The 27,198-nt window shown below is 44.7% G+C and overlaps 1 protein-coding gene and 1 long non-coding RNA gene across 7 annotated transcripts in view; one reads left to right on the top strand and one right to left on the bottom strand.

Annotated features, from left to right (window-relative positions):
- Positions 1 to 27,198, bottom strand: part of LOC130358655 (uncharacterized) — a 56,797-nt gene that overhangs the window by 11,089 nt on the left and 18,510 nt on the right. The gene's annotated exons all lie outside the window — the stretch shown is intronic.
- The window catches only part of KCNH3 (potassium voltage-gated channel subfamily H member 3), a 96,101-nt gene that overhangs the window by 54,251 nt on the left and 14,652 nt on the right, over positions 1 to 27,198 (top strand). For all 6 annotated transcript variants that reach the window (XM_056562192.1, XM_056562190.1, XM_056562191.1 and 3 more), the window contains exons 9-10: positions 6,578 to 6,847; positions 23,783 to 23,982. In XM_056562192.1, the coding sequence (XP_056418167.1) occupies positions 6,578 to 6,847; positions 23,783 to 23,982 (470 nt within the window). The remainder of the gene's footprint in view (positions 1 to 6,577; positions 6,848 to 23,782; positions 23,983 to 27,198) is intronic.

Genomic DNA, 27,198 nt, shown 5'->3' with positions numbered 1-27,198 from the left:
AAAACTACAAAAAAGCACAAAATTAGCCAATTTTGGTACAAATAGCGTAATAAAAAAGATCAAATGGTAGCACATATCGCACAAATGATACCATTAAAAAGTACAGCTCATCCCGCAAAAAATAAGCCCTTACTCAATGGCGTCGGAAGAAAAATAAAAAAGTTACGGCTGTTGGAAAATGAATGGCAGGAAAAGAATTTTGCTCAGAAAATGAACAAGAACATAGAAAGTTATATTAAATGGGTATCACCATAATCGTACCGACCCACAGAATAAATATAACATCACTTTTACCGCACAGTGTACACCATTAAAAAAAACTGAAATTTTCCAGTTTTTCACAAAAAATGCTGCATGTGCCAACAAAAATGCACCAATTATATAAATTACAATATGTCACGTAAAAACTATCTCAAAATCCCTCTGCTCAGAAAAAGCGTTCTAAAGTTATAACCATTTAAAGAGACACATGTCAAACAAAAGAGCCTTGTCATTGAGGTAAAAAATGGGTCCGTCCTTAAGGGGTTAAGCAAGGTCTACTATTGGTACATACTAATATACACATATTATGTGAGGCCTTTTTTGAGCCCAATATCTTCACACAGACAACAGACAAAAAAGAGACAAGGAGATGGCAATACTCCCAGAATCCAAAGTATGTCAGAAATCTCAACCAGATATATGCAAAAATATAATCAAGCACAGAGTGAGGATATAACTATATAAGGTAATAAGTGTCCCCAGGGAAATCAAATCCAGGCAAAATTTCTGGTTACAAAAATAATACATAATCTATCTGTAAAACATAGAAAAGCCTGAAACAAACACTGCATGTTGTCAGACACCAACCACACACAACACACTTTTCCCATGAATAGCTTCATCAGGGAGATTGAGTGAAATCTGGAGAAATCTGGAGGTCTTATCATTTTGTTTTGTTTTTTCCAACTGTTGTCTTTGTGGATATACATATATTCTTGATATTGCATATGCATGTTTATATTATGCATTTATATCATGCATTTTTATTAATATTTATTCCATCCCATAATAAACATAGTGAGTAACAGAGATGCTGTAGTTAAAACTTCTGACTAATAGGCCTGATATAATTTTGGAGTTTCACAAGAAGATGGACATTGGTTGGGTGGCAGCAGGGCTGGACTGGGGATGAAAACCAGCCCAGAAAACAATTGCATACCAGACCCACAGCATTGCGTCAGCCACTGGCAGCCATGCCCAGATTTACCCCTTTACTGTACACTTGTACACTATTATATTACTGTATACATCTAAATTAGTCATACATTTACCAAGTAACAATAGTATAATTAGGAAAGGAAATATTACTATCTCACTGTAACTGACTAAATCCTGTATACTGAGACCAATATTACCAATAATACCAGTATACAAGGAGGAATAATATCACCATACATATTCATCATACTGTCACTGACCAAATCCTGTACACTGAGGCCAATATTACCCATAATACAAGTATACAAGGAGAAAATATTACCCCCATTCAGTTACCATATAGTGATAGATATCAGCTGTACACAGGCTCTGCAGACCATACAGGATTACATACAGTTACATCTGGTGACGTCTTCTCTAATCGGAGTCATTCGATTTCCTTTTTCTTCTCTATCCAGCCCAGACCGTCATGATGATTTCTTCCAGCCACAACTCTTTTCTCCACAGAACCTACCAGACAAACATTTTAGACTCTGCACTTTCTCAGCATCTATAGTGCTCTATGCAGTAATAATAACCCTCTTAGTGTCCTACACAGTAGAGTGGGTAGATATGTGGGCGATGAGTAGTTAGGTCCATCCCTCTCATTAGGTAGATAGTTCAGTAGGTAGACAGGTCCCTTCACATGGTTTTCCCATTATGGAGGTGACCCAGAAATAGATTGAACTATAATTTCCACCAGCACTGTTTACTCATAATGATTGCAAGGCAGTGCCGGTCAGCTTTTATCTGCACTTTGGATTACTCGTGCCCGGCCATCCGACGGCCGCTTACTCACACTAGCACACAAGGTCCTGACTTTAGTGTCAAGACATTGTGTACAGCGGCCGCAGAGTGGCGAAGCTAAAAGCTAAAGGCTCCAAGCCCCGCCATGCACTCCAGTGCCTGTTAGGAGAATGCAAGCAATGTCCATCACACCGCCGGCGGCGCCATGACGTCATATCATTGCGTTGCCGGCATAGATTTTGTGTGCGGCCTGAACGCAGACGGAACGGTTATGCGTGGGTGCGTTGGTAAGGTGAGTTTCTTTTTTTGTTTAATTTCTACATGAAACCTACTCTACTAAAAATAGAAGGAGGAAGAGGAGGGGGTTGTTAAGGAGGAAAACTGCCTGTCTGTCTACATACCTAAGGGGAGGGGGGCTGCTGCTATTACCTAAAGGGGGCTTCTACTATTACTACTTCCTAAAGGGCACTGCTGCTGTTACTACCTAAAGGGGGATTCTGCTATTACTACTACCTTAAAGGAGTACTGCAGCCATAGAACACTTATCCCCTATCCGACGGTCGGACCCCCAGCAATCTCCTGTACAGGGCACCGGCTCTGCCGCTGCTCTCCCTGTGCAAGAGGCATGTCGGCCACAGCATGACGCTGCGGCCAAGACACCCCCTTCATGTATCTCTATGGGAGAGGCGGAGATGCAGCGTTCGTGCATCCCCGTCTCTCCCATAAAGCTGAATGGAGGGGGCGTGTCAGTCGACCTCTAAAGTCCCCTTTAGATTACTATTATCTAAAGGGGACTGCTGCTGTTACTACCTAAAGGGGGCTTCTGCTATTACTACTACCTAAAGGGGGCTGCTGTTATTATTACCTGAAGGGGACTGCTGCTGTTACTATCTTAATAGGGCCTTTACTATTACTACTACCTAAAGTGACTGCTGCTGTTATTATTACCTAAAGGGGGCTGCTATTTTTCACCTAAAGAGGACTGCTCTGTTACTACTTAAAGGGGGCTTCTGCTGTTACTACTACCTAAAGGGGACTGCTGCTGTTACTACTTAAAGGGGGCTTCTGCTATTACTACTACATAAAGGGGGCTGCTTTTATTATTACCTAAAGGGAACTGCTGCTGTTACTATCTAAAGGGGGCTTGCACTATTACTACTACCTAATGAGGGCTGCTGTTAATATTACCTAAAGGGGACTGATGCTGTTACTACCTAAAGGGGCTTCTACTACTATAGAGAGTAACTATCTACAGGGAGTCCTACCTATCTGGGGTGCTACACTCCATGGAAGGTAGACAGGTGCAATCCAAATTGGAAGAAATAAAGAGATGGCACTCACCAGGCTTATCTGAACAGGGTCCAAGGTTTATTTCTTTGTGGTGTTACAATATGCAGACTTGGTACTTTGCGCATTACACCTGGCCTACAGCTGTTTAGCGTAACTCCTTGAGTTTTGTCAATTATCATAGTAGATAGTAAATCCTAATATTGAGACTACAATGCAGGATAGTCTAGTTTTTTAGACATCAGTCAATATTGTATGCCCAAGTATTTTATATCAGTGGTCCCCAACTCAGTCCTCAAGGCCCACCAATATTCTGCATTTTTTAAGTTACTCCACTGGAATAGAACAGTGAAAAATGTAAATACTGGACTGTTGGTGGGCCCTAGGATTGGGTCAGTAACCTCTGTTTTATATGTCATAAAGGGATTATCCACTTGCCTGTGTTGCCAAGTTATGTCTTAAGTGCTTTACTTGCCTTATGTGTGTGGTGGATTGACCCATTTTTTTCATGTGTCCCCCCCCCCCCAGGTTGAGCATTCCTTCAGTCTCTGGATGACTATTGTCTCGAGCCTTTCCTAAGATCCTGTTCGGCTTAAGACAATATCTGATCACAGGGGGCTTGTCTTCTTCTTGTCTTTCCTGACAAGCCAGCCCCCTGACACTGGCATGCTGGACGTGCCACTACCCCAATGATCAGCTGTTGTCTTGAGCTGAACAGGATCCTGGTAACGGCTCGAGATACCGGAGGAATGCTGAGCCTGGGGGCACTAGAAATCACAGAAAGAGGTCAGTCCACCCCGCACATGTAAGGTAAGTAAAGATAAACATATTTGTAAATTACTTCTATTAAAAAATCTTAATCCTTCCAGTACTTATTAGCTGATGAATGCTACAGTGGAAATTCCTTTCTTTTTGGAACACTGATGACATCACGACCACAGTGCTCTCTGCTGACATCTCTGTCCATTTTAGCAACCATGCATAGCAGATGTATACTAAGGGCAGCATGGTGGCGCAGTGGTTAGCACTGCTGCCTTGCAGTGCTGGGGACTTGGGTTCAAATCCCACTAAGGACAACAATAAATAAAGTGTTATTATTATTATTATAATGTCAGCAGAGAGAACTGTGCTCGTGATGTCATCAGAGAGCATTCCAAAAAGAAAAGAATTTCCTCTGTAGTATTCAGCAGCTAATAAGTACAGGAAGGATTAAGATTTTTTAATAGAAGTAATTTACAAATATAAGAAAAAAGGGGGTGTATGTGCAGCTCACAATCACAGTACACACTGAGGTCAAACTAGGGCATGCAACTATACCCTAATTGCACAAAAAAGACAAGCCAATAGAAAAGAGTTGCCCGGACCTTCTAAGTGAGTAAATAATAAGAATACGGATAATTTAATGAGAAATATTAAATGAATGATTGTCTGTATCGTGCTTCAATGATAATAGTATAAACAGTTTAATAAGATAGGATAAATAGACTGTGGTTAGTTACTTCTCACAGGGCCCATGTGAGAAGAACATATACAATAAAAACAACCTTTAGGTAATAATGTACATGAAAAATATAAAATGACAATAATGCCTAAAATAAAGATAATGTTATGGCATGCTAATATCACTGGCATATAGTGAGTGCAGCTGGTATTTAGCCGCTGATATCTACGTGCACGCTGCACAATGTATTCAACAATAAATGACAGTTTTCAAATGAATGTTACCGGTCCTTTAGGCAGCAGCCTGAGCAGAAAGAGCTGCTTTCGCAGTGTGTGGATGGTGCCGGTACACTGCGCCCTCTGTGCAACGTCCCAGATGGTATTGGTAAGGTCCAGTGATGTCCTGGTAAGAGCGGAGGCGATTGGCGCTGGCAGGCGCCGGTGATTGCAGATCGCCGGGAGGACGTTGGCGCTGGCAGGCGCTAGAGATGGAAAGTGGAAAGTCCTCACCGCTGGTTAGATGTGATCAGGATCAAACACTGGATACGAGGAGCTCAACTCGTGTTGTCGGCGTGTGACGTCAGCTGCTGCTGGAGCCGAGTTCGTTGCACTGGAGGTAGTTGGCAATGGTGGACCGGACTGGTGTCGGACTGGATGTCCTGATGGTCTTAATGGTTTAAAAGCGATGAACCAGCTTAGATGGATATGCTCAATATGTATGCCAGTGATCATGCCCAAGTGGACTAGACGCGTTTCAGGGTTATTTAATGTAACCCTTTCCTCAGTAGTCTATGACTACTGAGGAAAGGGTTACATTAAATAACCCTGAAACGCGTCTAGTCCACTTGGGCATGATCACTGGCATACATATTGAGCATATCCATCTAAGCTGGTTCATCGCTTTTAAACCACTAAGACCATCAGGACATCCAGTCCGACACCAGTCCGGTCCACCATTGCCAACTACCTCCAGTGCAACGAACTCGGCTCCAGCAGCAGCTGACGTCACACGCCGACAACACGAGGTGAGCTCCTCGTATCCAGTGTTTGATCCTGATCACATCTAACCAGCGGTGAAGACTTTCCACTTTCCATCTCTAGCGCCTGCCAGCGCCAACGTCCTCCCGGCGATCTGCAATCACCGGCGCCTGCCAGCGCCAATCGCCTCCGCTCTTACCAGGACATCACTGGACCTTACCAATACCATCTGGGACGTTGCACAGAGGGCGCAGTGTACCGGCACCATCCACACACTGCGAAAGCAGCTCTTTCTGCTCAGGCTGCTGCCTAAAGGACCGGTAACATTCATTTGAAAACTGTCATTTATTGTTGAATACATTGTGCAGCGTGCACGTAGATATCAGCGGCTAAATACCAGCTGCACTCACTATATGCCAGTGATATTAGCATGCCATAACATTATCTTTATTTTTGGCATTATTGTCATTTTATATTTTTCATGTACATTATTACCTAAAGGTTGTTTTTATTGTATATGTTCTTCTCACATGGGCCCTGTGAGAAGTAACTAACCACAGTCTATTTATCCTATCTTATTAAACTGTTTATACTATTATCATTGAAGCACGATCCAGACAATCATTCATTTAATATTTCTCATTAAATTATCCGTATTCTTATTATTTACTCACTTAGAAGGTCCGGGCAACTCTTTTCTATTAATTTACAAATATGTTTAACTTTCTGCCACCAGTGGATTTAAAAGAAAAAAGGTTTTCACCGGAGTACCCCTTTAAGACATAACTTGTCATCACAGGCACAAAAGTGAAAAAATAATACAACTGGATAACCCCTTTGCAGTTGTATAGCTGAACTCTACCTCTACTTTTCATCCTCTTTTTAGGTTGGCTCCAAGAACTAGCCCGACGTTTGGAAACTCCTTATTACATAGGAAGAAAAAATATTACCAGAGTTATCCCTGCTCAGAACAATTACAGTGAGGAGACCGCCAATGGCACTGGCTTGGTGTTATTGGGAGGACCGTCTTCCAGAAGCTCGTATATCACATCCTTGTACTTTGCCCTCAGCAGTCTCACCAGTGTTGGCTTTGGGAATGTATCAGCTAACACAGACACTGAGAAAATCTTTTCTATTTGTATCATGCTAATAGGAGGTAAGTTCATTTTTTAATCCTATACAAAGTATGCATTGCTTAAAAAATAACCAGGTAAGATATAAGAAAACATTTAGTCTATATCTAGAAGTTCCATTACTATGTGAGGGAGTTCCGTGTCTACGTATGCCAGTGGAACGCTGTTTTATCACATTATTGAACAGCAGTGCAGTTGTTGGAAATGCTATAACCAAAGTACTTACTCCTTGGGCTATGTTCACACAGTGTTTTTACAGGTGAATTTCATTTGTAAAAAATGTGGACACAATTTGTTCAAGATTTTGAGGACACATTTTTACAAATAAAATACACCTGTAAAAACACTGTGGGAAAATAGCCCCGGTTTGGGTTCACACAACGTAAGATTTTCAGCACATATTGCATTTTGCACTCAAATATTCCTACAAATGCAATTTTGCCAACCTTTACGCTGTGTAAACCCAGCCTTTATGATGCAGGAAATTTAAAGTGGTACTCGGACCAGGGGCTGACTGACCAGCCGGTCCAATCGGCCCTCGTCCGAAGGCCCGGCCGGGAAAAGGGCCCGCGCTGTCCGCAGCCTGTCACATTAAATAATTTAAAAAAATTCTAAATTGCCCGCAGCCCGTGACACCTGGGCCCGGAACCGCGACCACTGTGTCTGTGTTTTAGCCGGGGGGGAACAATGTCACTGGCTGCTGTGTCGCATCTCCCAGACAGCCACGGCAGCCCTGTAAGAGAACCGCAGTGGCTGCCTGGTCATGTGAACTTCACATCCGGAAGTGCCAGAGTTTACTGCTGCCGCCGAAGACCGGTGCACCCGGCCTGCTTGTCCTCAGTGTCCGGGGGCCCTGCTTGTCCTCAGTGTCCGGGGGCCCTGCTTGTCCTCAGTTTACAGAGCCCTGCATGTCCTCAGTGTAGGGAGTCCTGCTTGTCCTCAGTGTTCGGGAGCCCTGCTTGTCCTCAGTGTAGGGAGCCCTGCTTGTCCTCAGTGTTCGGGAGCCCTGCTTGTTCTCAGTGTACAGAGCCCTGCTTGTCCTCAGTGTGCAGAGCCCTGCTTGTCCTCAGTGTGCAGAGCCCTGCTTGTCCTCAGTGTGCAGAGCCCTGCTTGTCCTCAGTGTGCAGAGTCCTGCTTGTCCTCAGTGTGCAGAGCCCTGCTTGTCCTCAGTGTACAGAGCCCTGCTTGTCCTCAGTGTACAGAGCCCCGCTTGTCCTCAGTGTACAGAGCCCCGCTTGTCCTCAGTGTACAGAGCCCCTCTTGTCCTCAGTGTACAGAGCCCCGCTTGTCCTCAGTGTACAGAGCCCCGCTTGTCCTCAGTGTACAGAGCCCCGCTTGTCCTCAGTGTACAGAGCCCTGCTTGTCCTCAGTGTACAGAGCCCTGCTTGTCCTCAGTGTACAGAGCCCCGCTTGTCCTCAGTGTACAGAGCCCCGCTTGTCCTCAATGTACAGAGCCCCGCTTGTCCTCAGTGTCCAGAGCCCTGCTTGTCCTCAGTGTACAGAGCCCTGCTTGTCCTCAGTGTACAGAGCCCTGCTTGTCCTCAGTGTACAGAGCCCTGCTTGTCCTCTGTGTACAGAGCCCTGCTTGTCCTCAGTGTGCAGATCCCTGCTTGACCTCAGTGTACAGAACCCTGCTTGTTGTCAGTGTATGGAGCCCTCTCAGTGTACAGAACCCTGCTTGACCTCAGTACACAGAGCCCTGCTGAAGTGCCCTGATCTCTCTGCCGGCTTTCTCAGTCGACATCTGCATGGACCCAAAAACAGGCTAGCCTGGCCAGGTGGGTGGCTTATGAATTGTACAGTTGTATGTATCTTCTACCTGCCTTTCACCGTTCCCTACATAATGGCACAGTCTGACATATAAGTTGTGTATGTGAAATATAACTTATATCTCTGACTGTGCCGTCATGCAGGGGGCGGTGAAAGGCAGGTAGAAGATGGAGTAGGCTTCCCAGCAGCACAGAGTATTTCTGGCAGGGACTGTAGTTAGGCAGACAGTCTGACTCACCACAGTTCTCTCCAGAAATCCTCTGTGCTGCTGTGCTAATTCTGTAATAAATCTAAGAGGCCTCCGCCTCACCCAAGCAAGAGGCAAAAAAGTGTGTGGCTTATGAATGGACTAGTTGCTATTTTCTACCTGCCTTTCACCGCTCACTATATGACACAGTCAGAGATATGAGTTATATACAGTATCTGACTGTGCCATCATGTAGTGAGCGGTGAAAGGCAGACACTCAGCAAACCAACTCTATGTCTCCTGCGGGGTGCACGTACACAAAGTATGAAGTATTAATAGTAGCAAACAGAGCATGTGCATGCACTCACCGTTCAGTGGAGACCATTGTGTGTAGAAGTCCGGTAACGGGAAGCTGGATCAAAGCATCAGCACAGGTAGAATAGCGCTCGGAGGCTACGCCGGCAGTTTCACACGTAAGTGCGTGCTTCTTCCGGCCTCACGCACTTGAGGCAGGAAAAGGCACGCATGTACGTGCAAAACTGCTGGCGTAGCCTCCGAGTGCCATTCTTCCTGCGCTGATGCTGTGATCCAGCTTCCCGTTACCGGACTTATACACACAATGGTCTCCACTGAACGGTGAGTGCGCGTACATGCTCTGTTGTTTGATACATATATAAATTATTTCTATTAAAATTTTATAATCCTTCCAGTACTTATTAGCAGCTATATACTACAGAACAAATTCTTTTCTATTTGGGATTTCTTATCTGTCAAGACCACAGTGCTCTCTGCTGACACATCTGTCCATTTTAGGAACTGTCCAGAGCAGGAGAAAATCCCCATAGCAAACATATGCTTCTCTGGACAGTTCCAAAAAAATGAACAGAGGTGTCAGCAGAGAGTACTGTGGTCGTGACAGAAAAGAAATCCCAAATAGAAGAGAATTTCTTCTGTAGTATACAGCAGCTAATAGGTACTGGAAGGATTACCAATTTTTAATAGAAGTAATTTACAAATCTGTTTAACTTTCTTAAAAAAAAGTTTTCCACCGGAGTATTCCTTTAAGGTGAGTAGAGGCAGGAGCCAAGTTGGACTGGGTATCACAGACAGAGATCCCAAGTTGGCACAAAAAGGAGGAGTTCAGTGTTATAAGGCACTTGGTGTAGTTAAGGTGATTGGCATTGCCATCCTTCAAAGTACCCCATAGCCTCAAGTGCACTGCACCCCCTATTCCTTTCTATGGCAAATATTCATATACATACTGGGCGGGAATAGGGCGGAGCAGAGGTGGGGCCAGGGGTGGAGTCTTACTGGGGACCCTTGCTTTATTTGGTCGGGGGGCCCTGAGTGGTGTCAGTCCGCCCCTGGGTACTCCACCCCTAGACATCTTATCTCCTATTCAAAGGATAGGGGATAATATGTCTGATCGCGGGGGTCCCGCCACTGGGGACCTCCGCGATCTCCGTGCTGTAACCGGTTTTCATTTAGAGCGTCAGGTCCAGAACCGGAGGCTCGTGATGTCAAGGCCTCGCCCCCCTCGTGACATCACGACCATGCCCGTCACGCCCCCTCCCATAGACCTGCATTGAGGGGGCATGACCGTGACGTCACGAGCCTCCGCCCCACATCTCCAGTCATCCGGCACAGAGCAAAGGCTTTTATTGAGTTCACTATGACCATTTTCTCTGGTAGAGAGTACCATAGTCTCACTGCTCTTACAGTAAAGAATCCCCGTCTGTGCTGGTATAGAAACTTCTTTTCTCTAGACGTAGAGGATGCCTCCTTGTTATGAAAACAGATATTTTTATTCATCTAAAAAATGTAAAAATAATATAAAAATGTCAACAACAAATTTGCAGAAAGATACAGCCAAATATGTAGCAGCAAAACCATACTAAAATTATGCAGATTTTAGTGTGGATTTTATTGCAAATTCGCCACCACTGATATTTTGGCAGATTCTGACCAGAATAAATAAATAATACGTCCATGGCCCAGATTTACTGTTGAAAAAGTGCCTGAATTCTGCCACAATTTGGGCCTAAACTGGCTTTCACGCCATGCACCACATAAATGATGTGCTTTAGACCCTTATTCAGTTGTGGTTGGTTTTGCTGGGGACCACTGTGAGCTAGGATGGGCCCCTCTCATATCTGGGCCCCTCTCATATCTGGGCCCCTGTGCAGCTGAACTGGCTGTACACGTGCTATATCTGTTCTTGTTTTTTTAGCATTATTTTACATAAATAGCTGCACATTTTCCTCAGAGCTACTTGTACTTTTAATTTGTTGCCTTTTTTTTTTACTGTAACTTTATAGTAAAACTGCTTATTGTCACAACAATATTGAGTGCAAATACAATGAAACCTCCCCAAAAGTCCACTTCTTTGAGAAGACCACCCCCTTACTCAGATTGTCTGTGAGAGAGGTGTCACCGGTGTCATTACATTCTGTGCATTAGAAAGTGCAAGTATAGTTCTAGAAGTGCAATGGCAATGTGCACAACCATTATAGATGCTATATGTCTTTGTGGGGAACAATTCAATCTTATTAAAGGAGTGCTCCAGCACAAAATAATTTATAGGGGATAAGATGTCTGATCGCGGGGGGCCCGCTGCTGAGACCCCCCCGCGATCTCCCTGCAGCACCCACGGGGACTGCGTCTCTAGTTTTGGAAACCTCTGGGTTTCCGGGACTGGGGATGTGACATCACGCCACGCCCCCTCCATTCATGTCTATGGGAGGGGGCGTGACTGCCATCACGCCGCCTCCCATAGACATGAACGGAGGGGGCGTGGCGTGACGTCACATCCCCAGTCCCGGAAACCTGGAGGTTTCCGAAACTGAAGATTCAGCACCCGCATAGATGCTGGGTGCTGCAGGGAGATTGCGGGGGGTCTCCTTTGGATAGGGGATAAAATATTTTTGCCCGGAATACCCCTTTAAGCTTTGGTTCTTTACATGCTGCTATGTTATACCAGTTTGGGTTTTGTCCTGTTTTTTATGAGCATATATTGAGACATCTGCATTAATATTATGTGCTATGTCCAATACTTTGTGTTATCTGAGTATATGTTCATTCATACATAATGCCCATAACAACCGATCACAGCTCAGTCAGGCTGATGTTGAATATTGATCTGCGTAGGGGATCCAAGAGAGTTGTGCCCGGACTGTGTTGTGGCTGCAGATGTTTCTGTTTCTTACTATGGATTTTCTACGAAAAATTTCCAAAGCGGATGATGGTGTTTGGAGAAAGTACCAGAGATAGTTCTGTGGAGGAGTATTCCAGCTTGTGAGAAGACATTGGCCCTCATTTACTAAAAGTGGAGTGTTTGTTGTGGAGTGTTTTCTATATCACTCCATTTTTTTTCCAGGCTTATTTACTAATCTGTCGCACATGTCGGTTATTTTTCTGTCGCACGTTTTTTTTGTGCCGCACTAGTCAATTGTGCCGCACAAACTCCAAACACGTAAAAAAAACGTTTTTTTGGACCTTAAAGACCATTTCTAAATAAAAATGTATTTGTGTGATTCTAAAGGTTTTGGACTAGTTTGTTTATAAACAGTTTCATTAATTCAAATTATTCAGGTGTTACAATGTAAAAAAAAAAAATTATCACCCAAACATTAAATACTTTATTCATAAAAGTGTTGAACTTTCACACAAAACACAATGGCAAACAGTCCCTTGTTAGAAATCATTCAATTTTTGGAATTTCACTCGGCCTCTTGGCTGTCGGTTATTGTGTGAGGCAAACTCACACTTTTTCTCGAGTGATTTGGGAAGTACTCCGAGTGTTTTGGGTTTTTTGTCGGTAAAATGCCCATTTTTGCATAAAACACGCCCATTCAGAGTGAAAAAAAACGCTCCGAGTGTTTTGTAAAATGTCGGTTGTGCGACTAAAATTTAGTCGCAAAATTAGTCGCACAGACGTTGTGACCAAAATTTAGGCGCAATAACCGAGAAAAAGAGTCGGTTGGACTTTAGTAAATGAGGGCCAATGTGTGTTCTCGACTATCCTGCTCGGAGGCAGCAGATTAATTCCAGAGACTGTGAGGCCTATGGACAGAGTGGCCTTAAGAGTTAAAGGGGTATTCCGGTGGAAAAAATGTTTTCAAATGAACTGGTGCCACCTTTTTCTCTTGTAAAGAATTTTCTGATGTTTTATGTACTTTATGTAATTTGTTATTATGTTTGAAAACTCAATAAAAAAGATTGTAAAACAGAAAGTTAAATAGATTTGAAAATTCCTTCTATTTAAAAATCTTAAAGGGTAGTCCAGTGGTAAAAAACGTATCCCCTATCCTAAGGATAGGGGATAAGTTTCAGATCGCGGGGGGTCCGACCGCTGGGGCCCCCGTGATCTCTCTGTACGGGGCCCTGGTTCACTGGCCAGATAGCGCGTGTTGACCATTGCACGAAGCGGCGGCCGACACGCCCCCTCAATACTACTCTATGGCAGAGCCGGAGATTGCCGAAGGCAGCGTTCCAGCTCTGCCATAGAGTTGTATTGAGGGCGCGTGTCAGCAGCCGCTTCGTGGGGCAGTCAACACGCCCCCTTCCCGTGGGCTGTCGGGGCCCCGTACAGGAGATCGCGGGGGGCCCCAGCTGTCGGACCCCCCCGCGATCTAAAACTTACCTCCTATCCTTAGGATGGGGAAAGGTTTTTTACCACTGGATATCTCCTTTAAGCCTTACGGTACTTATCAGCTACTGCATACTACAGAGGAAGTTGTGTAGTTCTTTCCAGTCTGCTCTCTGCTGACACCTCTGTTCGTGTCAGGAACTGTCCAGAGCAGGATAGGTTTGCTATGGAGATTTGCTCCTACTCTGGACAGTTCCTGACACAGACAGAGGTGTCAGCAGAGAGGACTGTGGTCAGACAGAAAAGAACTACACAACCTTTTTGGACCATACAGCAGCCGATAAGTACTGGAAGGATTAGGGTTTTTAAATAGAAGTAATTTACAAATCTGCCAATCTTTCTGGCACCAGTTGACATTTGCTTTCCTCCGGTGTACGCCTTTAAGGAGACAGCAGCCCAAGAGCTGTTTTTGATACTATAGTCTGTTTGCAGCTCCTACTAAGTATTGAGCTACTGTTGTTTCTCATCTTGATTTGTTGCAAGTTGCCAAGTAAAAGCTACTGAAAGTGATTGTGTATATGTGTTTGTCTCTGCATGTCCCATTCATTGCCACTTGGCCATCTGGCCACATCATAGAACCTGCCACCCATTGGGAAAGTGCCCCCACACATGCATTGCAGATGTTCACTCATATAGGTCCCTTTTATCCTAGTGGATTAAGAGGCAAGTGCTTTCTGACAGATCTCACTGTTAATAGGAACAACCTAGAGACAATCAGCAGAAGCCGAAATAACTAAAATAAAGAAAATGATGTAAAATCCAGCATTCATAGATTGTGAAGTCATACGTTTACATACACTAGATTAATGTCATTGAAATTCATGTGTCTACTTTACATAATTTAGATTTAAAAAAAACAAAAAACTTTTCAGATCAACTGGTTCCAGAAAGTAAAACAGATTTTTAAACTCCTTCTATTAAAAAATCTTAATCCTTCCAGTACTTATCAGCTGTTGTATGTTTCAGAGGATGTTGAGTTGTTCTTTTCTGTCTGATCACAGTGCTTTCTGCTGACACCTTTGTCTGTATCAGGAATTGTCCAGGCCAGGAACAATTCCCGATAGCAAACCTCTCCTGTTCTGGAAAGTTCCTGACATGGACAGAGGTGTCAGCAGAGAGCACTGTGGTCAGACTGAAAAGAATGACACAACTTCCCCTGGAGCATACAGCAGCTGATAAGTACTGGAAGGATTAAGATTTTTTTAATAGAAGTATTTACAAATCTGTATAATTTTCTGGCACCAGTTGATTGGTTTTCACCGGATTGATAAGTTTTACCAATTTGGTCAGGATCTCTACTTTGTACACAACACAAGCAATTTTTCCAACAAATGTTTACAAACATTTCATTTCTAATTTACTATATCAAAATTCCAGTTACATACACCAAGATGACCGTGCCTTTAAATAAATTGGAGAATTCTAGAAAACAATGTCATGACTTCAGAAGCTTCTGATAAGCTCCTTATATGTCATGTCACTAGATGTCTTTGTCTAGCAGTATTTTGATTCCCTTTTTTGAAAGGGGTATTCCGGCCCTAAGACATCTTATCCCCTTGGACTTGCATTGAGGAGGCGCGGCGTGATGTCACAAGGGGGAGTCATGAGGCTTCAGACACGGAGCCTCCAGCGCTGCGTGCAGCTGAGACTGGTGTGTGCTGCATGAGAGATTGCGGGGGTCCCCAGCGGCATGACCCCTACGATCAGACATCTTATCCCCTATCCTTTGGATAGGGGATAAGATGTCTTAGGGACAGAGGGCCCCTTTAAGGCATTTGCCTCTTTCCTTGACATGACTGGAAAATCGCAAGACAGCAAAGACATTCTGGTCCATCCTTTGGAGCAATATCCAAACTCCTAAAGGCCCCACATTCATTTCTTTAAATGGTAAAATGCTGGTTTAACCACTATTGGGACACACAGACATGATTCCGTTCAGGAAAGAGGCACTTTGTGCCTCCTACAGATGAACATACTTTGGTCCAAAAAAATATACAAATCAGTCCCGGAACAACAGCAAAGTGATATGTCCTATTTTGACATAACCTGCAAGGCCGCTCAGCAAGAAACAAGCCACTGCTCCAAAATGGCTTTAAAAAAGGCAGGATACAGTTAACAAAAATGGAAAGGCGGGGTGGGGGATTAAAATGACACAGGGGGTGCAGGTAATTAAAATGGCTCGAGGGGATTAAAATGGCACAGGGAGGTGAGGAAAATAAAAACGGCACAGGGAAGATCGGGGGGCATTGAAGCAGGAGCAGGTGGGACTGGACACACAATATGTGGCCGGGAGGAGAACACACACCTTTTGGGAGCGGGCAGTAATTGGCCAAAATGCAGTGGAAGCGGGATTTAAAAAAAACATTCCCAAGCAGGGTTCTACTCTGATCTGATAAAACAATAATGGATCCGCCATAATGACCATGATTATGTATGGTGGAATAAGGAGAGGCTTACAGGTCATCCCAATGGTGAAGCACAGGGGGCAGCAGCATCATGTTCAGGTTGGGGTTCTTTTCTGCAAGAACGACTGTTGAACTTCACAAATTAGATGGCATTATGGGAAAGGAAAATAATGTGGAGACATTGAAGCAACATCCCAAGACATCAGCCAGGAACAAATGAGCAGTGACCAAGGGAATAGTTCCTAAGAAGGAGACATATAAATCTGATTCCAGTCACTCCAGTTCTGTCAGGAGGAATAGGACAGTATTTTAAAAACTTATTGGGGGAGAATTATCAAAACCCAGAGGAAGAGTGGTGCAGTTGCCCATAGCAACCAATCAGATCGCTTCTTTCATTTTCCACAGGCCTCTAAAGAGGCCTGTGGAAAATGAAAGAAGCAATCTGATTGGTTGCTATGGGCAACTGCACCACTCTTCCTCTGCACAGGTTTTGATAAATCTCCCCCAATAAGTTTTTAAAATACTGTCCTATTCCTCCTCATTGTGAGCAGCTTGTTGAAGGCTCCAAAACATTTTACCCAAAGTAGACCGTTTTAAGTCAATACTATCCACATGTATGTAAACTTCTGAGCCCCTGGGCATGTGATGAAAGAACAAAAAGCCAAAATAAATCATTGTCTCTAGAATAAATGTGGCATTTCACATTCTTTAAATACATAAGGGATCCAAACATAAAGCAATCTGTACTATGATTAAATCAAAAGAATTGTTAAAAAATCAACATTCCTAAGGTGTATGGAAACTTATGATTTTAACTGTAATAGGGAAGGATCAACGTGTGGAGAAGGAATTAAAGGAGGCGCATTTCGTTTTTATATAGAAAGGAAATGTAGATGTTGGCGTAAGGCTCATGGTATAAATATTATGATGGTAGAAATGTCTATACAAATATAATATATCCCACTTGTTGAACATGACATTATGTTACTGGTGACAGGGCGTTCTCACGCCTCCTCTAGCCAATATGGTGGTTGTACACTTTGCAGTTACACATCGCTTTTGAACTGAAGTGGGTGGATTTTATTACTGGAACTCCATTTAACCCATGGACCCACCGATCCGATAGTTCCACTTTTTTAGCTAAAGTCTTCAGGTGTACCAATGTGTATATTTTGCCGGTGGTGTTGGGGGTCTTATTTGTTTTTATGTATTTGCTGTCATCTATATACCACCTGTCATTATTATTATTATGCTTTTCTCTTGCTAAATCCTTGTTAATTGGGAGATTGCATAAGTGGGCAGATTTCTGAGCTGTGTATGTGTGGAACAAGCGTGGGCCATTACTATGGAGACAGCGTGTTCATATGTGTGTGTGGGAGTATGTGTCTGCATGTGCTGACTGGTGGATTGTGTTCCAATTTGTATATTAATAGCTTCTTCTGAAGATATACGGCTCAGAAAAGTCATCAATATCTCCATCATTTATGTAACCAGCAGGTTCTAAGCTGGAGCGATGCTGCTTCGGTGACTAGAGAGCGATGCAGATATTGCAGACGTATTCTAGTAGTTCGGAGTAGCCGGATTAGTTTAGTGATGCAGATATTGCAGACGTATTCTAGTCGTTCGGAGTAGCCGGATTAGTTTAGTGATGCAGATATTGCAGACGTATTCTAGTAGTTCGGAGTAGCCGGATTAGTTTAGTGATGCAGATATTGCAGACGTATTCTAGTAGTTCGGAGAAGCCGGAATAGTTTAGTGATGCAGATATTGCAGACGTATTCTAGTAGTTCGGAGAAGCCGGAATAGTTTAGTGATGCAGATGCTAAATCCTACAATGTTGCAGAATCTTGTAATAACTTACTTTGGAACAACAAGCTTTCTGGAGTCCTCCCCGGCCAGGACTAAAAAGAGGAAGGACATTCTTAGGCCTAATTTAAACCAAATGTACGACCTGCATATTAAAAGTACAGGATGGGGGTCCCTTAGGTAAAAGTGACCACAACATATTCTGTTTTTATTTACCCTTTAACCCCTTAAGTGACTTTTGCACTAATGGTGGTTTAACAGCACTAACTGTTTAATTTATTTTACTTTTTTTTTCTGCTGTTCCATGACACGTATGAATTTTTTTGTCTTTTTTTGTCTTATTTTTTTTTCTATTTTTATTACCTGTAATGTGTACAAAAAGAAGAAGAAAAAAAAACCATATATATATATATATATATATACATATTATAAGTATAAATACTTGCAACTTCACTTAAAATAAACCCTAAAATGGTTTCCCTAGATTGTTTTGGTCATGAAGCTCCTTACACTTTATGTCACATACAGAGGCAGTTTGGGAGTAATTCAAAAGAGCACAGGCTATTATTATGCTCTAAGTGCTTCGGCACATGACAGCCCCAAAGTTGTTAAGTGTATTTGCAACTTTTTGCCTGAGCTTTTTTTACCCCTAGATATTTCCACACTTTTTTGTTCAGTTCATTAGGTAGATCTAAGAAATTAGAAATGCCACCAACTGAGTTGTGACAAATATCGTCATCCTCATAACACAAGAAAGCAGGGGGCTCAAGCATATAAAAATATCATGTGACATGGGGTGCTAAACATGAAGTACATGAATATCAAAAAAGACAAGTTAAAAACACTTAAAAAGGCTCCATAGAGCCACACTACAACAGTGAGATCAAATTGTGATCCCGCAGGGACTAGTGTAAAGTGCCAATGCAACCCTCTGTCTGTAAACAACCCTGGTGAGTACACACTAGGTACACAGTGCTACAGTAATAATATGTGCAAAGAAAATGGCAGAAAAAATTACATAGATATATATGTACCACACTTAGACATCACCCTAGGAGACACCATGTATACAATATGTGATCACAATCAATGCTGGTAAATCCCCTTGGTTACATGTAGTCAAATAGATAAAATAACAATAATATGATAACATAAAACTAAAGGAATATCACCACATGGTGCAAAGATCACAGACAGAGGAAGAGAGGGAGCCTGGTAAACCCATGTCCGGAGAGAGAACCCCATGCGTTCCGTCACCCAATGTGACTTCCTCAGGGGTGTAGTGATGTGCTCACATATCATATCTTAAATATGCCATAAATCAGATGAATGCCTGTCAGATGTGGAGGAAATGGCATATGCCGCTTCATAATGGTAGCCTGGCAGGCCCCGCACTGCGCACAATCCGGGTCAGAGTTCAACAGTCAGTGCCCCAGCCACACTCCGATTGACCGGGCCAATCATAAGTTCCGGTCACATGACCCCAAATGTCACGTGATATAAAACTATGATTCAGAGAGACCATTAGGTAATGGTTTATTATGAATGGTCAATAAGTAATATAGCAGGCAACAAAGAAACGCCCAAAATATAAAAAATATAAAAATGAAATGCATGTTTATTTATTATACACCTGTCTGCTGTGAGTTCAATAAATATCAAAATACACCCACTGTGATAACATGATAATAAAGTGAGATGTGTAACGCCTGCGTTCTGGCCGGACATGCCGGCTGTGAGCGCATCTTTGCTTATGTCCACGCTGCCGGCGGGGCTAGGATTCGCATCGTGGGACACGCCCGCATGCGAATCCCAGCGCGTCACTCACCTCCCTCCTCTTCCGGCTCTCCGTGTCCTCGCAGCCCCGGCGCGCGTGCTCCTGTCTGCTAGGGCGTTCGTGCTGGAGCTCTTACTCTTAAAGGGCCAGTGCTCAATTAATTGTCTACACCTGCACCCCTGTCCTTAAATATCAGCTCCTCCCTTGGTTCCCGGCCGGATCTTTGGTTGCCTTTTGCCATAGTGAAAGTCCTGTGTCTCTGTTACTGTGTACCTGTTCTTTGTTACCTTACCTACCCAGCACCTATGTTACCTGCCCTGACATACTGCTATCTTGCCACATCCTGCCAGTCTCCTTTTGTGCCACGCCACCTCCCAGCTACCTGTGTGGATGAGTCGTGCCAGGGGCAGCGACCTGGGTGCCGCCTGCCACAGCAAGACCATCCCGCTTTGTGGCGGGCTCTGGTGAAGATGAGTGGCACCTTACACTCCGCTCCCTAGCATGGCTCACATCATCATCCACACAGGCCCAGAGGATCCACCACTTGCCGTGACCCCTTACAGTAAGATCCGGCCATGGATCCCGCTGAGGTGCCTTTGCCAAATGTCTCGGATCTTTCCACCGTCGTGGCTCAACAGTCACAGCAGTTAGCCCGTCAGGTGCAACAACTGAATCAACTTTCAGCCATGATGCAACAGCTTCTTGCCGCTCAGCAGCAACAACTGCAGAAGTCACCTGTTCCTGAGCCTCCTCCTGTGTCTGCAGCTTCACCTGGGACCAAGCTTTGTTTGCCCTTGCCTTCAAAGTATGACAGAGATCCCAAGCTGTGTAGAGGCTGTGTGACACAGTGTTCTATCCATCTTGAACTCATAGTGGATCTGTTCCCGACGGAGCATGCTAAAGTGGCGTTTGTATTCAGTCTACTGTCTGGAAAAGCTTTGGCCTGGGCCACTCCTCTCAGGGATCGTAGAGATCTGCTCTCCTTGAACCTGTCTGCGCAAGCCTCCTCTGCCGAGACGGCTCTACTGAACCTCTGCCAAGGGAACTCCTCCTTTGGCGACTACGCAGTTCTCTTGGACTCTTGCCTCTGAACTTTCTTGGAATGACGAGGCCTTGTGTGCTACCTTTAAAAAAGGACTTTCCTCTAGAATCAAGGATGCTCTCGCTGCACAAGATTCTCTGGCGAACCTGAGCGAACTTATCCATTTAGCCACTCGAATTGATGTGCGTTTTGCCGAGAGGCAGAAGGAACTTCCTTCGGAAAAAGAACCTGCCCGAACACGGCGTTTACCTCATCTGGCCCCCGTGTTCCAACATCCACCCCCTACTCTCTACTTTGCCTCTTGCTGAAGAGGCTATGGAAGTGGACCATTTTCACTTAACGCAGCAGGAAAAATCCTGTCGACTCAATGAAAATTTGTGCCTATATTGTGCCAGTCAGGAGCACTTTCTCAAAGACTGTCCTATACTTTCTCCGTGTCCGGGAGAACGCTCTCAACTTGGACAAGTAGGAGTGGCTTCTCTAGATGTTAATATTACCTCTCCTCGCTTGACCACCCCGGTTCAAGTATTTTCCTCTGCCAAAATGTCTTTCATCGCTTCTGCTCTTTTGGACTCCGGTTCTGCTGGTAACTTCATTGGTGCCTCCCAGGTCCATAAACACCACCTTCCAGTGTCTCGTCTTGCCAAGCTCTTCTACATCTCTTCTGTTAATGGACAAAACCTGAACTGTAAGGTGCAATTTCGCACGGAACCCCTCGTCATGCAAGTAGGAAATTTGCATGAGGAAAGAAATGAGTTCTATGTACTACCACATTGTACTTCAGAGATTCTTCTTGGTCTTCCTTGGCTTCAACGTCAATCTCCACAACTTGACTGGAAATCTGGTGAAATCACTTGTTGGGGACAATATTGCCAAGATCACTGTCTTGTTCCTCCTGTGATATCTTAGAACAATGTTCCAGACCAGATTCCAAGTATCTTTAAAGGATGCGGTTACCTCCCTAGAGGGAAACATCTGTACACGTAAACCTCTGGGGAACATGGATAGTCTATTGTATTCCTCAAGGCTGGTGATATTCCACCATAATCTGGTGATCTGTCTCTTAGTCTCCATTATGTCCTGACTTAAAGCTGTAAAATCTTTATCGCCAATTGCTGGAAATACATCAGACACCTGACTTCTCCACATAAGCTCACGAGCCTCTATGTCCACAGTAACTCACACAGATAAAAAATGATTGAAAAAAATTAACTAGAAATAAAAAAAATTCAAATCGTTAAATGATAAACACTCAAGGCAAGGGCTAATCAATATATACAATAATGTAGTCAAGCCCCACCAAGGCAAGCACAACCCCAGAAAAAAGGATATCGCACCTGACAAGGAATCAGAGCACCTTCACAAAACCAATAATCGTAACACAAGAAAGCGAGGGGCTCAAGCATATAAAAATATCATGTGACATGGGGTACTACCTAGCATAAAGAGGAACCAACCTACCAAAAAAAAAAAAAAGACAAAAAGGCTATAGCAGATGCACACCCAATGACAAAATATGAAGAATCAGGGTAATGTTTTATTAGGCAAAAATGAAGTAAATGAAAATAAAAAAAGACACACGAGTTTAACACAAGTTAAAAACACTTAAAAGGGCTCCATAGAGCCCCACTACAACAGTGAGACCAAATTGTGGATCATGTGATGACTGCATGTGACTCCGCTGGTCATGTGATCGGAGTACAGCTGGGGCGCTGACGCGTCTGTTGAACTCTGACCTGCACACATGATTGTGCGCAATGCGGGACCCTCCAAGCTACCATTATGAAGCGGCATATGTCATTTCCTCCACATCTGACAGGCATTCATCTGATTTATGGCGTATTTAAGACATGATATGTGAGCACATCACTACACCCCTGAGGAAGTCACATTGGGTGACGGAACGCGTGGGGTTCTCTCTCCGGACATGGGTTAACCAGGGTCATCGATCCTCCCTCTCTTCCTCTGTCTGTGATCTTTGCACCATGTGGTGATATTCCTTTTGTTTTTTGTTATCATATTATTGTTATTTTATCTATCTATTTGACTACATGTAACAAAGGGGATTTACCAGCATTGATTGTGATCACATATTGTATACATGGTGCCTCCTAGGGTGATGTCATACTAAGTGTGGTACATATATCTATATCATTTTTTCTACCATTTTGTTTGTACATATTATTACTGTAGCACTGTGTACCTAGTGTGTACTCACCAGGGTTGTTTACAGACAGAGGGTTGCATTGGCACTTTACACTAGACAGGGAGTGATACTCTATTATTCCTTCCCAAGTCCCTGGGGGGGGGGATCACGATTTTTAAGTATTTTTAACTTGTGTGTCTTTTTTGATATTCATGTACTTCATTTTTACCTAATAAAACATTACCCTGATTCTTCATATTTTGTGATTGGGTGTGCATCTGCTATAGCATTTGTGTCTTTTATTTGGTAAATATGGTCATCCTATGACAGCGCTATATTAAGAGTTACTGACTCATTCAGTACAGTCCATTATACTAACAATTTTGTGTTTGAAGATAGCATGGCTCCATTCTTCCCCTTATGCATCTGCTTGCAATGGGTGTGGATGAAATGCCTACTCAGTAATAAGAACATGTGGCCATATAACCCTGTTCATATAGAGAAGATCTCCTTATAGGCCAAACATGTCAAAATAGTACAACATCACATGAGGAATCCAAAATGTCGTGTCCAAACCACTAAACAGTCAATGGTTGCATATGTACTATGCTATAGATTATTTCCAGGGATGCAACACACAAGGAAGAGAGTGAGAATGGGTATTATTCCATCCAGCAGTACACCATTCTCTCTCCATGCAGCAGGCCAGACACTCAGCCAGTCTTCTCAGGGCACATTTGATGTAGACCACATTTCAGGGACAGAGGAGCAGCTTCACCAATTGCAGTCATAGCAAGATGGCTGTGTAATTCCCGGCCACTCCAGCACTGATGCTGGACCATTGTATCAAAAGAAAGCACTTTTGCTTTTTGTCTCAACCCTAAGCTCTCACGAGCAGGGCCCTCACTCCTCCTGTTAGGATATTTAGTATGTAATATAGCAATGTCTAATGCTTACCTTTATTTGTATTCCCAAAATTGTAAAAGTCTGTGAAATCTTTTTGTGCTGTGTAAATAAATATTTTTATTATTATTATTAGTTCGCTTCGACAACCTTTTTCTTAATTATATTAAAAGGTACCGACCAATCAGAGCAGTTGCCATTACTTACCTTATTGTTGTATGGTTGCCCTCCAGCAATTAACCATTTGTTCTCTGTACACTTCTTTTCCCCCCAGCCCTGATGCACGCGCTGGTGTTTGGAAATGTCACCGCAATCATCCAGCGTCTCTATGCAAGGAGATTCCTGTACCACAGCCGTACACGGGATCTACGAGATTACATCCGAATTCATGGGATCCCCAAGCCTCTAAAACAACGAATGTTAGAGTATGTCCAGACTACATGGGCAGTGAACAATGGCATCGATACCAATGAGGTAAGACAAGATTCACATGGATTACATTGCTGGTCATTGTTAATGTTGCGGTTTACTTATATGTTCTGCTATATTAGCAGGCATATCCACCAACATATTCCACAGCGCCTTACAATAGAGATATTATATATACAGACAAAATCAGACATTGCATAGTAAGTAACAAACAACTAAAGCAAAAGAAGTGAGGGCCCTGCTCACAAGAGTTTACAATCTATGAGGAAATGGGGGGGGTTCACAAATGGACTAAGAGACCTTACGATCTATGAAAAGGTGACACAAGAGGAGTGGTGGCTCTGCTCACTAGAGCTTACAATCTATGAGGAAATGGGGGGGGGGGGGGTTCACAAATGGACTAAGAGACTGTTACGCCGAGCGCTCCGGGTCCCCGCTCCTCCCCGGAGCGCTCGCTTCACTCTCCCCGCTGCACCGCTCCGGTCACATCCTCTGACCCGGGGCGCTGCGATTCCGCTGCCAGCCGGGATGCGATTCGCGATGCGGGTAGCGCCCGCTCGCGATGCGCACCCCGGCTCCCGTACCTGACTCGCTCCCCGTCTGTCCTGTCCCGGCGCACGCGGCCCCGCTCCCTAGGGCGCGCGCGCGCCGGGTCTCTGCGATTTAAAGGGCCACTGCGCCGCTGATTGGCGCAGTGGTTCCAATTAGTGTGTTCACCTGTGCACTTCCCTATATCACCTCACTTCCCCTGCACTCCCTTGCCGGATCTTGTTGCCATTGTGCCAGTGAAAGCGTTCCTTGTGTGTTCCTAGCCTGTGTTCCAGACCTTCTGCCGTTGCCCCTGACTACGATCCTTGCTGCCTGCCCCGACCTTCTGCTACGTCCGACCTTGCTTCTGCCTACTCCCTTGTACCGCGCCTATCTTCAGCAGCCAGAGAGGTGAGCCGTTGCTAGTGGATACGACCTGGTCACTACCGCCGCAGCAAGACCATCCCGCTTTGCGGCGGGCTCTGGTGAAAACCAGTAGTGGCTTAGAACCGGTCCACTAGCACGGTCCACGCCAATCCCTCTCTGGCACAGAGGATCCACTACCTGCCAGCCGGCATCGTGACAGTAGATCCGGCCATGGATCCCGCTGAAGTTCCTCTGCCAGTTGTCGCTGACCTCACCACGGTGGTCGCCCAGCAGTCACAACAGATAGCGCAACAAGGCCAACAGCTGTCTCAACTGACCGTTATGCTACAACAGTTACTACCACAGCTTCAGCAGTCATCTCCTCCGCCAGCTCCTGCACCTCCTCCGCAGCGAGTGGCCGCTCCTGGGCTACGCCTATCCTTGCCGGATAAATTTGATGGGGACTCTAAGTTTTGCCGTGGCTTTCTTTCCCAATGTTCCCTGCATCTGGAGATGATGTCGGACCTGTTTCCCACTGAAAGGTCTAAGGTGGCTTTCGTAGTCAGCCTTCTGTCCGGAAAAGCCCTGTCATGGGCCACACCGCTCTGGGACCGCAATGACCCCGTCACTGCCTCTGTACACTCCTTCTTCTCGGAAATCCGAAGTGTCTTTGAGGAACCTGCCCGAGCCTCTTCTGCTGAGACTGCCCTGTTGAACCTGGTCCAGGGTAATTCTTCCGTTGGCGAGTATGCCGTACAATTCCGTACTCTTGCTTCAGAATTGTCCTGGAATAATGAGGCCCTCTGCGCGACCTTCAAAAAAGGCCTATCCAGCAACATTAAAGATGTTCTGGCCGCACGAGAAATTCCTGCTAATCTACATGAACTTATTCACCTAGCCACTCGCATTGACATGCGTTTTTCCGAAAGGCGTCAGGAACTCCGCCAAGATATGGACTCTGTTCGCACGAGGCGTTTCTTCTCCTCGGCTCCTCTCTCCTCTGGTCCCCTGCAATCTGTTCCTGTGCCTTCCGCCGTGGAGGCTATGCAGGTCGACCGGTCTCGCCTGACACCTCAAGAGAGGACACGACGCCGTATGGAGAACCTCTGCCTGTACTGTGCTAGTACCGAACACTTCCTGAGGGATTGTCCTATCCGTCCTCCCCGCCTGGAAAGACGTACGCTGACTCCGCACAAAGGTGAGACAGTCCTTGATGTCTACTCTGCTTCTCCACGTCTTACAGTGCCTGTGCGGATGTCTGCCTCTGCCTTCTCCTTCCCTGCTGTGGCCTTCTTGGACTCTGGATCTGCAGGAAATTTTATTTTGGCCTCTCTCGTCAACAGGTTCAACATCCCAGTGACCAGTCTCGCCAGACCCCTCTACATCAATTGTGTAAATAATGAAAGATTGGACTGTACCATACGTTTCCGCACGGAGCCCCTTCTTATGAGCATCGGATCTCATCACGAGAGGATTGAACTTTTGGTCCTCCCCAATTGCACCTCGGAAATTCTCCTTGGACTTCCCTGGCTTCAACTTCATTCCCCAACCCTGGATTGGTCCACTGGGGAGATCAAGAGTTGGGGGTCCTCTTGTTCCAAGAACTGTCTAAAACCGGTTCCCAGTAACCCTTGCCGTAACTCTGTGGTTCCTCCAGTAACCGGTCTCCCTAAGGCCTATATGGACTTCGCGGATGTTTTCTGCAAAAAACAAGCTGAGACTCTACCTCCTCACAGGCCTTATGATTGTCCTATCGACCTCCTCCCGGGCACTACTCCACCCCGGGGCAGAATTTATCCTCTCTCTGCCCCAGAGACTCTTGCCATGTCTGAATACGTCCAGGAGAATCTAAAAAAGGGCTTTATCCGTAAATCCTCCTCTCCTGCCGGAGCCGGATTTTTCTTTGTGTCCAAAAAAGATGGCTCCCTACGTCCTTGCATTGACTACCGCGGTCTTAATAAAATCACGGTTAAGAACCGCTACCCCTTACCCCTCATCTCTGAACTCTTTGATCGCCTCCAAGGTGCCCACATCTTTACTAAATTGGACTTAAGAGGCGCCTATAACCTCATCCGCATCAGAGAGGGGGATGAGTGGAAAACGGCATTTAACACCAGAGATGGACACTTTGAGTATCTGGTCATGCCCTTTGGCCTGTGCAACGCCCCTGCCGTCTTCCAAGACTTTGTCAATGAAATTTTTCGTGATCTGTTATACTCCTGTGTTGTTGTATATCTGGACGATATCCTAATTTTTTCTGCCAATCTAGAAGAACACCGCCAGCATGTCCGTATGGTTCTTCAGAGACTTCGTGACAATCAACTCTATGCCAAAATTGAGAAATGTCTGTTTGAATGCCAATCTCTT

The sequence above is a fragment of the Hyla sarda genome, chromosome 2 (genome assembly GCF_029499605.1).
Source record: "Hyla sarda isolate aHylSar1 chromosome 2, aHylSar1.hap1, whole genome shotgun sequence".
In the NCBI taxonomy this organism is placed as follows: domain Eukaryota; kingdom Metazoa; phylum Chordata; class Amphibia; order Anura; family Hylidae; genus Hyla; species Hyla sarda.
This window is presented reverse-complemented; position numbering and strand designations above follow the sequence as displayed.